A 14530-nucleotide genomic window follows, 5' to 3' on the forward strand; every position below is an offset into this window, starting at 1 on the left:
TTTTTGAGCACTGAAGAGGTCTTTTTTTTTTTTTTTTAATCTTACTTGATCATTTAGAGATTCGCTTGCAAAAACAAGGCTTTTGATAAAGAGGCAGCTAGAAGCCAGTGACAGATACTTCAGAAGCCAGTCCTGCTTGAAAACAATTTGTCTTCACAGTCCCCTCCCACGGTTCAGTTGGGAGAAAACAACGAAGCCTAAAAATAAACTGGTAATCATGTCACCCACCGGGATCTCACTCCCTGGCTGCACCCCCCCCCCCCCTCTCTGATTCATTCACTCAACAGATACTCTGTGCCCCCCGCGTGCCAGCCACTGTGGATCACGCTGGGTCCCTCCGGGACGACACCCCCGTCAGCAGGTCCCACGAAGCTTACGTTCTAGGAGGCAGAACACAACTGACGAGCAAAACGGAGAGTATGGTAGATGGCTCGGTGGGCCGCGGAGACAAATAAAGCCGGGGCAGGGGGCTGGCCACGTGGGGGCTTTGCAGTTGGAAGTGGAATGGTCTGGGTGCCTGGCTGGCTCAGTCGGTGGTGCTCGGGGGTTGTCAGTTCGAGTCCCACACTGGGTGGAGAGAGGACCTAAAATCTTTAGGGGGCGCCTGGGTGGCTCAGTTGGTTAAGCGTCTGACTCTTGATCTCAGCTCAGGGCATGACCTCAGGGTTGTGGGGTCGAGCCCCGAGTTGGGCTCCACGCTGGGTGGCATGGAGCCTGCTTGGGATTCTCTCCCTCTCCCTCTGCCCCCCCCCCCCCGCCCATGCTTTCTCTCTAAATAAAAGTCTTAAAATAAGAAAGTGAAACGGTCACTGAGTAGTCTCAGTCCTGTGGGCTGAGGCCACAGGAACCAGCCAGGTCGAAGTTGAAAATGGATTTGTCATTTTCCTTCCCAAAACTCCTGGCTGGGCCGTGTTCCCTGTCACCGCAGCGGTGAAGAACAGAAGTCCATCTTCTGTGCAATAGGCACCTTAGAGCACCTACTGATTTACGGAGCGTGAGTGCCCCAGAAGGTCAAGGTCATGCCTCCTGGGTGCCACCAGCGGTGTTCAAGGCCAGGACGTGATGGTGCTGGGGAGGGTCTCTGCTGAAGGTAGGAGTGGTTTTAAGCCTCACACCCGAGATTCAGCTCCAATAACTACCTCCATCTGGGACACAGCAGCCAGGGTACTAAAAGGGCTGTCCTTGGGTTTGTCTTAAAACCCAGTGTCTTGCAGTCCGCCTCGGTCTCCCTGGCTGGCTGGAATGCATCTGCCCCACGCCAGACCCTCTCCACAGCTGTCTTCCACCCTGGTGTCTCCGCTTCTGTCCCCTCGTGGCTGCCCCTGAGTCCCCATAGAAGTCCTGCCTCCAGTGTGTCATCCGAAGGCCCGAGGGCGCTCAGCCTGCAGACCCCGGAGGGAAAAGCCTTCACAGCAGCAGAGCTTCCTGGGGCTCAGGGTGGTAAGAGAGTGCTCCAGCCCCACACTCACCCCCTTCCGTCTCCAGGGGCAGGGGTGAGGTAGGGTGGGGCCAAGCGCAGACACAGGTCTTCGGCCCTGCCCTGCTCGCACCTGCCTTCCGTGGAAAATCCCAGAGAGGTCCAGGACCTCCTTCTTGCCGGGGCAGCCCCAGTGCCCACCTGCCAAGAGGACAAGGAGCCAGACGCCCGAGGCTTGTGGAGGGACGCTGGGCAGGTGCCCTCGCTCCTGCTGCCGGGGGATCCGGTCTGGAGGCATCAGGTCCTGGGCTTCCAGAACCAGGCAGCCCGTCCCGGGGGGCGGGGGGGTGATGTCCACAGCAGGGCTCCAGGCTTGGGGAAGGGGCTCTGTCCTGGCCTACGGGTCCTCCTGAACCCCAGGCCCACCTCCGCCAGAGGTCTGGGGAGGAATGGTGGGCGTAGTAGCCGGTCTCCGAGATGGCCCCCGAGACCTTGACCTTGAGTGGTCTCCTCCTGTGTCAAATCGGAGCTGGGCTGTACGGCCACAGCATAGGGGGGCGGGTGATGGTGTGTGGATTCTGAGGCCAAACCATTTTGGCTTCTCCCTTGGCCCTCCCATCCCTTGCTCTGGGGGAAGCCAGGCACCCTACAGCGAGGAAACAACCCCGCGGGGAGACCCATGCTGAGAGGAACAGGCTTCCTGCCAACAGACAGGGTGAATAAACCGCCTTTGGATGTAGATCCTCCGGTCTCGGCCAAGACTTCAGATGGTTGCAGCCTCACGAGGGGCTCTGAGCCAGAACTGCTCAGACTGCTCCCGAATTCCTAACCCACGTAAACCGCGACACACACGCAGTCATTTGTAAAGCTGTGAAGCTTGGGGGCAGCTTGTTACGCAGCACCAGATAACTATTACAGCCCCTCTCGCTCTGGGGCGGGTGTTTCTTCTCTCAGGCTCTGGGTGTTCGGCTGGAAGGCTTGCTCTCCTTCCTCCGAGCCCCCCAGCCTGAGCTCCCCCAACCCCGACCACGGCTCAGGGAAAGGAAAGACTGCAGATGTCGTCCCGGGTCAGCCCCAAATCAGACACTGGTCAGCCAACATCCATTTTTGTCTCCGTTTTAATTAACACTTTACAAAGTACAAAATATACTGTCTTTTTTGGGGGAACATTAGGTACTTTTTTTCTCTCCGTCATACAGTACATGAATCTCGAGGGTTTTGTGTGTCTTCAACAAAGAGGGGAGAAGCGTGAGGGCCCTGGGGCGTCGGGTGGCCCCGTGCTCCCCCTTGCCCAGAGCTTGGGACAGATGTAAGTGCCACTGCTACTGCTGGTGACCCGGGGCGTGCCAGGTGAGGGCCAGACCCCCAAGGCGAGGCCCTGGGCAGGGCAGAGTCCCCTCAGAGCCCCATCATGCGCCCAACATCCGCTCACCCCCATCTCAGGATAACGGAAATAATTTTGGCATAGAGCAAGAGGAGGACTTGGGATTTTGTTTGTTGTCCGCCCCCTCCCCCCACCCCATCCCGCCCAGCTGGGGACCCAGCCCTGCTCTGTTCTTCCTGGATCATTTTCTGGATAGGTAAACTGAGGCAGAGGACAGGAAAATGCACCGGGCTTGCCCTCTGTCTTGGGACCCGAATTGGGCCCATTCCTCATCCCCCACCCTGGTCTCCCAACTTCACTGGATGCTCTTCGCAGAGGACCCCCAGCAGGTGAGGGGGCGCCCGCACCCGAACCCTCTCCCTGCAAATACTGTCTTCAGGACTGGACGCTTTTGAAGAGCTGGCCCCCTGGGGCCCCTGCTGGGGGCACCTCCGCCCCTCCGAGCAGCTTTAACAAGGTCAAGGGACGTGGGGCGGTCCCGAGGGCGAGGCCTGCCATCCACGCACTGTCAACCCTACTCCGTGTGGCCCACGGGTGACAAGGCTCCCGCGGCCTCAAAATACTGAACGAGCCAGGCCCGTGGCTCGGATCTGGGCTCTGCACGGAGGCGCTCGCACACACACGGATGTGTAGGACACAACACACCGCGGCCAAGCACACAACACTGTCCTGACTCCCGGCCTTCTCCCCCCACCTTTGATCCAAGAGCCTCAGCCACGGATGCCACGGGCCAGGCCGCAGGCCTCTCCCTCTGTCCCAGGGCCACTCCCGGTGCCATCGGCCCCAAGGACAGCCGGCTGCTTGGCCAACACCTCCCCCACCTGGGCTTCGCCTTCTCAACAGAGCAGGTTTCATATAGGAGGCCGTGGATGTCAAAGCTGAAGGCCACGGCCCACCCTGTGGCTTCCTCCCAGGGTCTAAGGATAGAGAGACAGTGAAGCTTGCCCTGGTGTTGCCTCCAATTTGAAAACGGAGGGGAGAAAACTAGCTGGGAGGAGCTCTGAGATGTAGGAAAAGGTATACAGGGGTCAACTCCCCTCAGGACCACCCGGCCTCTCGCTGCAAGCCCACCCTCGGCTGGGCTGACCCACCGTGGCCACCTTGGTTGGCTCGGCACCTGGCAGCCCCTTTGAAGGGAGGCTACTGCCCTCTCCAGGCCGAGCCCTTCCCCCAGCACAGCATCTAGGAAAACCTGAAAAGCCAAAACTCGTGTCTTTGGGGGTGTGGGGGGGGAGACTCCATTAACCTCCCCCCTCAAGCTCTGCTCACCAGGCCAGATGCCTGCTCTATTTCCCAGTGGCTGTGACCAGCTGCCCCCCTGCCCCCGCTTATGGGGGACACAGATCTATGGGGGGGTTCCGCCTACCTCCCACTCAGGTTTCACTCAGGAAGTGGCATCAAAAAATCCTGGGTCTCAGAGCACAGGAGTGCTCTGCTGACAGCTGGGAAGTCCTCAAGGCCCCTCTTAGCCCTGGCTGGGAAGGGCCCAAGTTGTTCCCACGTGCAGATCCAGAGGCCCAGAAGGGTGGCCCAGGGACTCCTAATGGTGAGCCTGAGAAACGCAGCCAGGAGGGATGGGTCGGGGTGGGGTGGGGGTGGGGAGCGAGGTCATCTTTGGCTATCAGGCGACTGGTGCCCTTGGCTTGGGACTGGGGCCTCACCCTAGCCATCAAACCAGAACCTTCTCTCCTGACCTCCAGGCCCATCCTCTGTCACCTCACAGGGGACAAGCCTCGCCAGACCACGCATCTTCTTCCGGACACCACACTGGTCACCAAGGCCATGCTGCCCGATGGGGGAGACCACGGCAGGCGGCTCTGGGTTCCACTAGGGGCCCGTGGCCTGCAGTTGGTGGGAGGGGGAGAACGCTGGTGCTTGGGAGACTCTGGACCCCCTGGATCCCGGGGTGGGGAAGTCCGTACACCTCTCTAGCTTGGATGTGTGCCCTGGGCTTTGGAGACCCCCCCCCCATGGAGGAAGGAGGCGCAGCGCTGGCCCCGCCCACCTCTGCTGGGTCGAGATGGGCTGCTGAGGGAGAAAGCTGTTTCTCAGGAACCAGAGGAACCCACCCTGAGGGTTGAGCCACGGAGACAGGGATGGTCACGCTTCTCTGTAGCGTGCAGGGATGGGGCAGGCGAGGGGCAAGGGGTGGCCTTTAGCTGGTGTGGGCTTTTCTTACCAGGGGGTGACACAGAGGCAAAGCCACACACACCCAGAGCCCAGGTGGCAGGCCCGGGGCCACCACTCACTCCTCCTGTCGGCAGCCTTGCTCAGGAGCCCCATCTCCCTGCCCCCGCCACGGACCCGGCCAGCCAGAGCCAAGAGAGCCTCGGCCCTGTGGGCCTGGAGACCCCTCACAACCCAGCAAACCAGGGCGGGACATTCTTCCCCCCAAACTGCCGTGGAGACCAAGTCCCTGTGACTACGCTCCTCATGGGCACGCAGACAGCAAGAGGGGAGCGGGGAGGGGAAGCTCTAGGTGGCCACTCGGGCCCAGGCCTCGCCCAGCCCCTCCCGGACACAAGGTCAAGGGCACTGGTCCTTTTCCTGGCTAGACAGGGCCAGTCTCCAGGAGGAGGCCTGGGAAAAGACCCTGCGGTTTCTAAGCTTGCAGGTGAAAAAGACGCAGAACAACCATGTAGGGGTGCGGGGGCGGGGGGACGCTGGGCGGAGAGCTGGAGGGGGACCACCTCCCTGCCTAGGTCTTTGGGCTCACGGCAACGGGAAGAGGGCCTTTCTGCTGTGGAGTCAGAAGAAATGCCAACACTCCTCCCTCCATACCACCATCCCCCAGACCAAACAAGGGTGTCCAGGGGCCTTGGCCATGGAAATGCGGGTGCGGGATGGGGCTGAATCCAGCTTTCCGGGGGCTCCGCTCTTGGGCTGCTGGTTTTGTTTCTCTCTCAAGTCACGGCTTCTCTGATAAGGTATTGCCTATATACTTGATTTAAAAATATACGGTGGCTCAAAACGTGCCTGTGTGCGGAGCAGACACGGCGGGCGGAGGCCCTCACGCCCACACATGCGCACACACAGTGGGGTCTGCGTCCACGTACTGTGCACACACGCGTGTGCATGCCCACACAGCATATATTAACATATATATTGCTCAAGTATATATGCTATTTACAGTATATATCTATATCAACATAAAACACAGGTATTTATAGGTGTGTACAATAGATACGTTCTCGGGGGGGGGGTCTGGGTAGCACACGTTTCTGGGGTCACGGCGCCGACACACTTGCTCGGCAGGGAGGGAAGGCGGAGAGGTGACACCATCAGGGGACCCGACAGGAGGGAGTCTGGAGAGGCGCGCCACAGAAAATCAAGGCCTTCCAAGGAGAGAGAAAGGGGACTCAGGGCTTTGGGTCCCTCCCTGCCCGTTCGGCCGCCCCCGTTTTGGAGCCAGCAAACAGTGGACACGTTTTGGTTGTTTTGGAGCTTTGTGCAAAATGAATTAACTTAAAAAAAAAAAAAAAAGAAGAAGTGGGTTCCTAATCAGTGCTTGGGCCCTGAGCATCTTCAAGGATCCAGACCCACGGCTCTTCCGTGGTGGGCTGCCCGGGCTCGGAGGGTCCCACAATGCTGGGAGAAGGTGGGGAGTGGGGCTCACACAAGCCCTTGGCCTAAGGGAACGTCCTTTCTCCTCTGAGCTTCTCAGGAACAGCACCGAAGTCAGCCGCGCTGCCCGAGGAAGAGCATCAGGGAGGGCGGGAGCCTCAGTGGACCCTCTGGTCCAGCTGACTTGGGAGCCACCCCCGGCTGGAGGGGAGGCACGGGGGGCTCACCCCATTCTCTCTGGCCAGCCTCCAGGGGTACAAGGCCACCTCAGCTGGCCTGCCACCTGACTGCCCACTGCCCTGTGGTCTTTGGGTCCCCTCTGATGTTCAGATGTTCAGACATGGCTCCCTGGGCACCTGTCAGTGGGGCTGCATGCGCAGCTCCGTGTGGGGTGCCCCGGGGGGACCCCTATCTTGCAACAGACCTCTGAGGCCAGCTTCCTGCTCCAAAGAGAGGGTCAACACTCCTGGGACACCCCCCAATTCTCATGCCTGTCCCTGGAGCCACAGGGCGCCAGCTGAGTGATGCTGAGCCTCTGGGCCCCCCGAAAGAACTCAGTAGGCCCCGTCCCCTGAAAACTGCAGCCTGGGCGCAAATATATTAAATAAGAAACTAAAACGTACGGTACAGTTTTCTCTATTAAGGCTCAGATAAGCTGCCCCCCAGGTCAAGTACTCATGAGTGCCACAGTCCCCCAGCTGAGGGGCGGACAGGCAGGTGAGTCGGGGGCCAGAGGCCTTCCACATCCCCCAAAAGTGGGACAGGGGAGGGGGGCAGGATAACGGGGGAACCCTGTGCTGGTCTAGTCAACTGCTGGGGAGTGGGGGTGACGCAAGAAACCCCAGGTCCAGAATGCTGGGAATGCCCCCCGCTTGGGGAAAACCAAGGCTCTGCCTTGCCCAGGTAGGGTCTGGAGAAAGCAACAGGGGACAGGCGCTCGTGCCCCAGGCTGGTGGGTCTCCTGGGAACCGCCCCCAGGCGTGAGTGCTTACGGTGGGGAGGGTCTGGACAGGGACCCCTTGGCAGTCTTGCTGGGAGTCAGGGCAGAGGCCCTCCGGACGGCAGGCGGAATTTGGGGTGGCACGGGTCCTCCCCAGCTCGGGGGCCCCACCCAGGCTTGTCAGAGCTGCCCCAGCCCGTGACCCAAGGGCTGCCCACTGGCCTCCACTCTGCGGGAACCAGCCCGGAGCTGATGGATCCAGAGACCAGCGACCACAACATCCAGCCCCAGGTCCTCACGGGGGCCTCCCCCGGCTCCGTGAACTCAGCCTCGCTCGGCGAGCTTCCCAAGATTACACGAGGATCAGAACCCCATTGTCTCGTAGGAGGCCCCTACTTCCTTCAGCATCTGCCCCCAGCTGTGGGTGAGGCCAGGTGGGAAGGTGGGTGGGCTCGTGAGCTCCCTGGGCCTCGGGCACGGTTTTCTGGAGAAGGAGTGGGGGGAGGAGGAGGCTAGGGGTTCTCTGGAGGGTCTGGGGGCTCCAGGAAGGCAGGAGGGCACGGGGAGGTCTTGGCTTGGGCCCCGGGCCTGGCAGGGGAAACAATCGGGGGTGTCTCCCAGAGGCCCCTTCTTGGGGGCCCCTGGGGCCGATTTTCCAGTCTGTGAGAAATACTGTGAGAAGAATCTTCAGGGTAGGGGCCGGGCCCAGGCCTGGGGGGGCAGACAGGGAGGAGCAGAAGAGGCCCTCCTAATGCTTCTCTGCTTGGCTGACTTTCAGGGCGCTGATGACGGCGCTGATGTTCTCCTCGGGCACCTGCGAGGGGGCAGGGGGAGGCAAGAACCCGTGAGCCCCGAACCGGCAGCCCTTGCCCGGGGGGGCGGGGCCGGTGCTGGACACTCACCAGCGCATGGTCGAACTTGAAGGTACTGATGTAGTAGGCGGGGATGTCTGCAGCAGCTAGGGGCTCGGAGATCTGGGCCACGATGCCACACTCATCTGGGGACACAGGCGGGGGGACCACGCTCAGCATCCTCGGCCAGTCTCCCCCCTGCCCCTGCTGCCAGGGCCTGCCATGCCCCCACGATTTCCCAGTGCTCCCACCCCTCACCCTGAAGGCTTAGTGCAGAGGGCCCTCCACCCAGGAGCCTTCTCTGACCCTCCCTGGCCGGCAACGAGCTCTGGTTGGCAGGGCTCCGCGGAGCCCAGCTCTGTCCAGCTTTGGTCACCCTCTGCCTGCTCCCGACTCCTCTTCCCTGCCATCTTGCGAGTTCTCTGAGACAGAGCCGGACGCAGGGTGGCCAACGGGAGGACGTGGGTTCCGGCCCTCTTTCCTGTCGCCCTCTGACTCTCTTCTAGCCAGAAGACTGTGGTCAAGTCACTTCTGCTCTGTGAGCATCGGGTTCCTCCTCAGAGTCCCCACTGGGTGATGACCTCTACCTGGTCCTAAAGGTAGTGCCAGGCATCTGCGTGGGGCCGGAAAGGGCTTCTTTCCCCCTCTCGACCTCCAAAGCAGGTGTGCATCCTCTCCTCACCCCCGGCTCCCTGCCTGATTTGAAGGCACCACGCAAGGCTTCCTCCTCCAGGAAGACCTCCAGAGTCTGAGGACCGCTCTGTGCCACCAACACAACCCCTTCCCCCCAAGCCACTATTCTGATTTTGACGATGATGCCTTTTCCCAACGCTGTTCCCGACCGGGTGGGAGAGTCCAGATCGGGTCGCCAGCTCCCTGTGCACTTCTGAGGCTGGAGCCTGGGAACCGGCCCGGGCTCCACCCCTCCATCTCCCATCGTCACCCCCTCCAGCCTCCCTTCTGCTCCTTCACTCCCTGGCCCCAGTCCTGCTGCCATCAGCCCAGCCCTGGACCTGCGTGGGGACTCTGTGGGCTTCTCAAACTCCTGCTTTCCGCTTGGTCTGCCGGGCCCTTTGGGTGGCTGGGCAGGCCCGGGGTCCGTACATCTGGTGCCCATCTGTCTGCGCCACCACGTGGTGGAGACTCGTCTCCTAAGATCCTTTCGCTACAGACACGACTATTCTGATAAAAACGGGGGTAAGAGATTGCAGTCGAGAACGATGCCTTTCTGACTTCGGGTTGGGACCCACCTATCATGTCAGTTCAGAAGGCTGGCGACCCGCACTTTATAAAGCGACAGGACGGCTAAGGGGGAAGCCCAGATGGCACACACAGCACAGAGCTGGACCGGGGACGGTTCTGGAGCTGTTCGCATGTAGGCGCGCTGGGTTCGGAGGGAAGTCGCGTTTACTCCGAACCATGCTCGCGAACATACGGAATCTGCCGGTCTCGGATCCTGCAGATTCTCGGCAAGCTCTCTTTCTTGCAGGGCTATTTATAGCCGTCAGGGTGGCTTTAGAGGCCAGGCTGTCCAGCGCAGGCAGCTCCAGCTGTTGGCTGGGAGGCGAGCGCGGCCACGGCGCACACCCGTCTCCTGGCTGCCCGCGCACGGGGCGGCCGACACAGAGGCCCGACGGCTACACGTCTGGATTCCGTCCCCATCCCCTTTCCTCCTCCTTCATCGGGACTTTCTGTGGTTGCATTAGAGACGGTATTCTGATGGACGCAGTCTCCTGGTGGCCCCCCCCGCCCCCCGCCAGAGCTCTGCCACTCCCCCCTCCACCTCCAGACCCCTCGGTCCTGCATCAGGACTCTGCCCCTCTGCTTGGGGCGACCTGGCTTTAGAAAGGCACCCTTTCTACCTTTGGACCCTGCACCTGGGCATGGCCACCTGGAGCCACGTGGGAGGCTCAGTCGGTTAAGCGACTGCCTTCGGCTCAGGTCATGATCCTGGAGTCCTGGGATCGAGTCCTGCGTCGGGCTCCCTGCTCAGCAGGGAGTCTGCTTCTCCCTCTGACCCTCCCCCCTCTCGTGCTCTCTGTCGCTCATTCACCCTTTCTCAAATAAGTAAATAAAATCTTAAAACTGAGCGGAACTGGGTGGACCCGTCCACCTGCAAACTTGTCCACAGGCAGGTGAGGCGGGAGGCAGATCCTGGCTCCCTCACCCACCCTTCGCCCCCAGGTCAAAATGCCCTGCCACCTCCATCTCCCGTCCTGGGAACTGAGCATCCAAGGGCTGACATGATGGCCCCTGGTGCAGTCTGGGCTTCATCGGGAACGTTCTTCATTCACTCCATCTGTGGGAAATCAGCGTTCACCGATCCCACCAGGGCTTGTGGAGGATGCTTCCCAGAGACGACCAAGAGCCTCCCCCGCGTTCCAGCTCTGGGGTCTGGAAGTCCCCAGGTCTAGCTTAAGGAAGTTATTTCTGATCGGCCCCTCACTGACAACGGGACCGGTGACCGCCACCCAGCCCCGGGCGAAATTGGTGCCATGCGGCCCTGCTAACTACCGAGGACTCCGAGCCCCGGGGCCCCTTGGAACACGCTCGTGGACAAAACTCGCTGCCAACGACACTGTTTGGGCAGCTGTGGAAACCGAGACTAGAGACTCTTAGGGAATCTCTGCGGATGTCCTCCGTACGATCAGGTCACCGCTATGGAGGAGAAGCTGTTCCTTCCCAGGACAGAAATGGGGAGGTATTTTGGGGTGAGTGCTGGGGTGCCTGAGTCTGATGGCAATTGCATTTATTTACGTGAAGGGCACTCATCAGAACAATACCCATTGCCTGTGAGCAGCTGGGACTAACGGGTGACTTTTTCCTTTTTGATTTTTTTTTTAAAAGCAGACTCTACGCCCAGCACGGAGCCCAATGGCAGGGCCCGAACTCACGATCCTGAGATCATGACCTGCGCTGAGATGGAGAGTCGGCCGCTTGGCCGACTGAGCCAGCCAGGTGCCCCTTCCTTTTCAACTTGTATTGCGCCCCCCAATGTGGTAATAAGCAACAGGAATGCAATCTCTAGTAGGGGAGAAATAAGAGCACTTTGGCTGAAGACCTGCACCTCAGGTCACTCGCTGGTCAAGGGCCCGTGGCGGTGGGGACATCGGCTCCCTAAGCCTCAGCCTCCCCGTCTGTACCGCAGGGTGAGCGAGCCCGGACGGACGGCGCTTGGCGATGCTAGGCCCCTGCCCGCCGGTGTGGTCCCCGCCCTGCCCCTCAACCCCGGAGCTCACCAAATCCCAGGGGCTGTCCTCCGATCCGCACCATCTTCCAGAGCTCTCCAGATGCGCTGGTGAACAACAAATTACTAGGGAACCTTAACAAGGAGAGAGAGACAAACCCCAGAGGCTGACGTTGGTCGTGGTCCCTTGGTCGGAGCTGTGGCTGCCGTCAGAGCCCCCTCCTGAGCCCCCCTCATGTGGGGGGGAATGGAAAGGCAGGGCTGGGAGTGGGCTTTGGAACACCTCCCCCCCACCAGCTCCAGAGAAGGGGCTGAGGGACCAACAGCGCCCCAACGGCCCCGGGCCTTTGAGCTGAGTGTCGTCCATAAGTTGGGCCACTCACCTCTGCTGCGTCTGCACGTCCATCACCAGGGAGATGTAGCCCTCAATGAGGGAGAAGGAGAAGAAGCGGATGTGGCCACAGTCGTCCCCGGCAGCCATGGGGTCCTTCACTCTGGGGGACGGGGGGGTGGCGTGGTGAGGGATGCAGTGGACCCCCGCCACACCCAGACCCCCACGCAGCCTGCCCGCCGGCCCACCAGCCCGGGAAAGCCGGGGCCAAGTCCTGGCCCTGATCCTGCCCTGCTGGGTGACCCTGAACCTCTGCTCCCACCCTCAGTCTCCCCATCTGAGATGCGCACAAGTCCACGGCATCCACGGAGGTGAGTGCCACACTTCACGGAGCCACAGACCCAGCCGGCCCTCGGTGCAGACCACCCCCGCCCCTTGCTGGACAGGGTTTCTCTGTCCCTGTGCCGACCCACAGCTTGGGCACAGTGTGTGGTCACTGCCAGCTCACCGGCCCCTGGTCCCACCCTGCTAAAATCTGCTCCGAGGTAAAATGCAAAGCCTCTTGTCTGCCGAATGAAAACCCCCAAGCTCCTGGCTCCCCTGCTGACCCGGCTTGCCCTTGGAGCTCAGGGGACGGTGAGTGGGGTGCTCATTTCACGGACATGTGGCCCTGGGGCTTCACCAAGTTTTGGCGTTCTCAGAGTGCAGCTTTTGGGTAGAGCCATGATCCATCCCCCCACCCCCAGACTAGCTTCCAGGGCAGGTGGCAGCTTTTGTGTCTCCCCACGCAGACTGGGGCTCCCAGGCAAAGCTGTGTCCCCTTGGCCCACCCTGCAGCCTCTCACGTCCCAGGGGGCTGTACCCGTTGGAGTAGAACATGACGTCCATGAGAAGTGTGGCGACCGCAGGAAGCGTGTCAGGGTCCAGGCTGGTGACACAGAACCTGTTGCTTGGGCTGGACAGAGGGTGGATGACAGGCCTCTGGACTGCGAGAGCAAAGACAGGGGGCGCTGAGGCCGGAGGAGGAGAGGCGTGGGGCAGGAGGAGGGCCCGATGAGGGGTGGGGTCAGCAGGCAGCTGCTTTGGGGGACCTGCCCCTGTATCTTTTGCAGCCTCCAGTACCACCCACCCACCCACCCAGCCTCCGGTACCAGCCACGGCTCTCCTGATTCTCCAGGCTCACTTACAGATCCCCGGGCCTTTGCACATGCCTTGCTGTCTGCTTGGAATGAAAGACCTTTCCAACCCCTACCACCAGGCTGAGCTCCTACTTGGACTCCAAGCTTCAGTTAGAGAGTCGCTGCCTCTGGGAAGCCCATCCTGATACCCTGGGTGGGTGAGGAGTGGCCTCTGGCCATCACCAGCTGTGTCCATGTCCCCTGCCCTTGCTAGACCTCGAGAGCAGGGTCTGACCAGGACTGTCACACACTGTGTATGCCCGGTGCTTAATGAATGCTCTGAGAACGGGGTTGCTCTGGGCTAGGCCCTGGCCACTTCTCGAGGTCTGCCCTGCACAGAGCCCCCTCAACTCACCCATCTTGGGCTTCACGAAGCCATTGGTGATGCCGAGGTTCTCGGCTGCTACCGTCTCGCCATTGACAACCCGCAGGATGGTGAACTCTGATGACAAGGTGTGAGTGACAAAGGGCAGGTCCCGTTCGCGCACCTGGGGACGGGGAGTCAAGGATGTGAATGTCCCGTGATCCCCGGGGGGGCACCGACCCCCTTGATTCTGAGATTTTGAGCTCAGAACCAGCTTCCCCCGTCCCTCCCGCCATGCTGGTGGGGGATGGGCGCCTGGAACCCCTGCGGGCCCTGTGACCAGACACTCTTGCCACCCCTCCCCGCACGTGCTCCCAACCCTCACATCCTGGCCTCCGGGTCGAACCCAGCATGGTCTGCAACAAACAGGCGGTGTGTGGGGCTGCATGGAGCCCCATGCTGACACTTGACCCATGACCCCGAGGTAGCCTTGACCTCCCTCTGAACGGGGCCCCGGCTCACCAGGATGAAGTCTGTCTGGTAGGTGGAGAGCATGAACACAGAGATGTTCTGGTCGGCCAGTGGAGCGATGACCGACTTGGCAATCTTGGTCACGCCGATGGGCTGAGAGCTAGAGAAGCTGCCCCCGCCCGACACCACGTTCAGGGCCAGCCAGGTGGCGTCTGCCACGCTCAGGTGCTCCGAGGAGGGCAGCTCTGCGGGGGGAGGGAAGGGGATGACACATGGAAGGCGGGTCTGTGACTGGTGGGTCCTCCGGGCAAGGGACAGGGCAGGTTGCAGGGATTGGGACAGAGGTGCAGTCCAGCCGTGGGACCCTGGCCAGTCCCTGCCCTCCGGGCCTCGGTGCCCTTATCTGTCAGAGGAGGATGGAATCAGAGGTCCCACCCTGGGAGGACCGAGCAGGGAAGGCCCTCAGAAGACCTCAGACATGCCTGACCACTTGGCAGGGCAGGAGCCTGGACGACAAGTGGCTTATCTGTGTTGGGCTTCTACCGTCTCACCCATGAAACAATGGGTGTTCAGCCGCGAGTAATGACTTTATTTCCAGTTCCCACCACCCTTCTGGCTGTCAGGGGCTGCCCTCAAATGGGTGGAACAGGCCCCCTGGTTATTTTATTAAGATTTACTTATTTCTTCAAGAGAGAGAGAGTGAACGAACGTGTGCACGGGGGTCGGGGGGGCAGAGGGAGAGAGAATCTCAAGCAGACTCCTTGCTGAGTGCAGAGCCCAACGTGGGGCTCGATCTCACGGCCCTGAGATCACGACCTGAGCCGAAACCAAGAGGCAGATGCCTAACCAACTGAGCCACCCAGGCGCTCCCTGCTTCCCCTTGGTTTTCATACCGGTTCCCGG

The 14530-nt window shown here is 61.0% G+C and overlaps 1 protein-coding gene across 1 annotated transcript in view; it reads right to left on the reverse strand.

Moving 5' to 3' along the window:
- Positions 1-2517: 2517 nt before the first annotated feature.
- CASTOR2 (cytosolic arginine sensor for mTORC1 subunit 2) overlaps positions 2518-14530 on the reverse strand; it is a 51494-nt gene continuing 39481 nt past the window's right edge. Inside the window, exons 3-9 of the mRNA XM_025864655.2 lie at positions 13679-13872; positions 13208-13340; positions 12537-12660; positions 11727-11837; positions 11396-11478; positions 8208-8302; positions 2518-8119 (exon numbers count right to left, since the gene is read on the reverse strand). Of these exons, the coding sequence (XP_025720440.1) occupies positions 8054-8119; positions 8208-8302; positions 11396-11478; positions 11727-11837; positions 12537-12660; positions 13208-13340; positions 13679-13872 (806 nt within the window). The 3' untranslated portion in view covers positions 2518-8053. The remainder of the gene's footprint in view (positions 8120-8207; positions 8303-11395; positions 11479-11726; positions 11838-12536; positions 12661-13207; positions 13341-13678; positions 13873-14530) is intronic.

This window comes from Callorhinus ursinus, unplaced genomic scaffold, assembly GCF_003265705.2.
Source record: "Callorhinus ursinus isolate GAN/ISIS: 27379988/994484 unplaced genomic scaffold, GSC_fseal_2.0 scaffold55, whole genome shotgun sequence".
Lineage (NCBI taxonomy): Eukaryota > Metazoa > Chordata > Mammalia > Carnivora > Otariidae > Callorhinus > Callorhinus ursinus.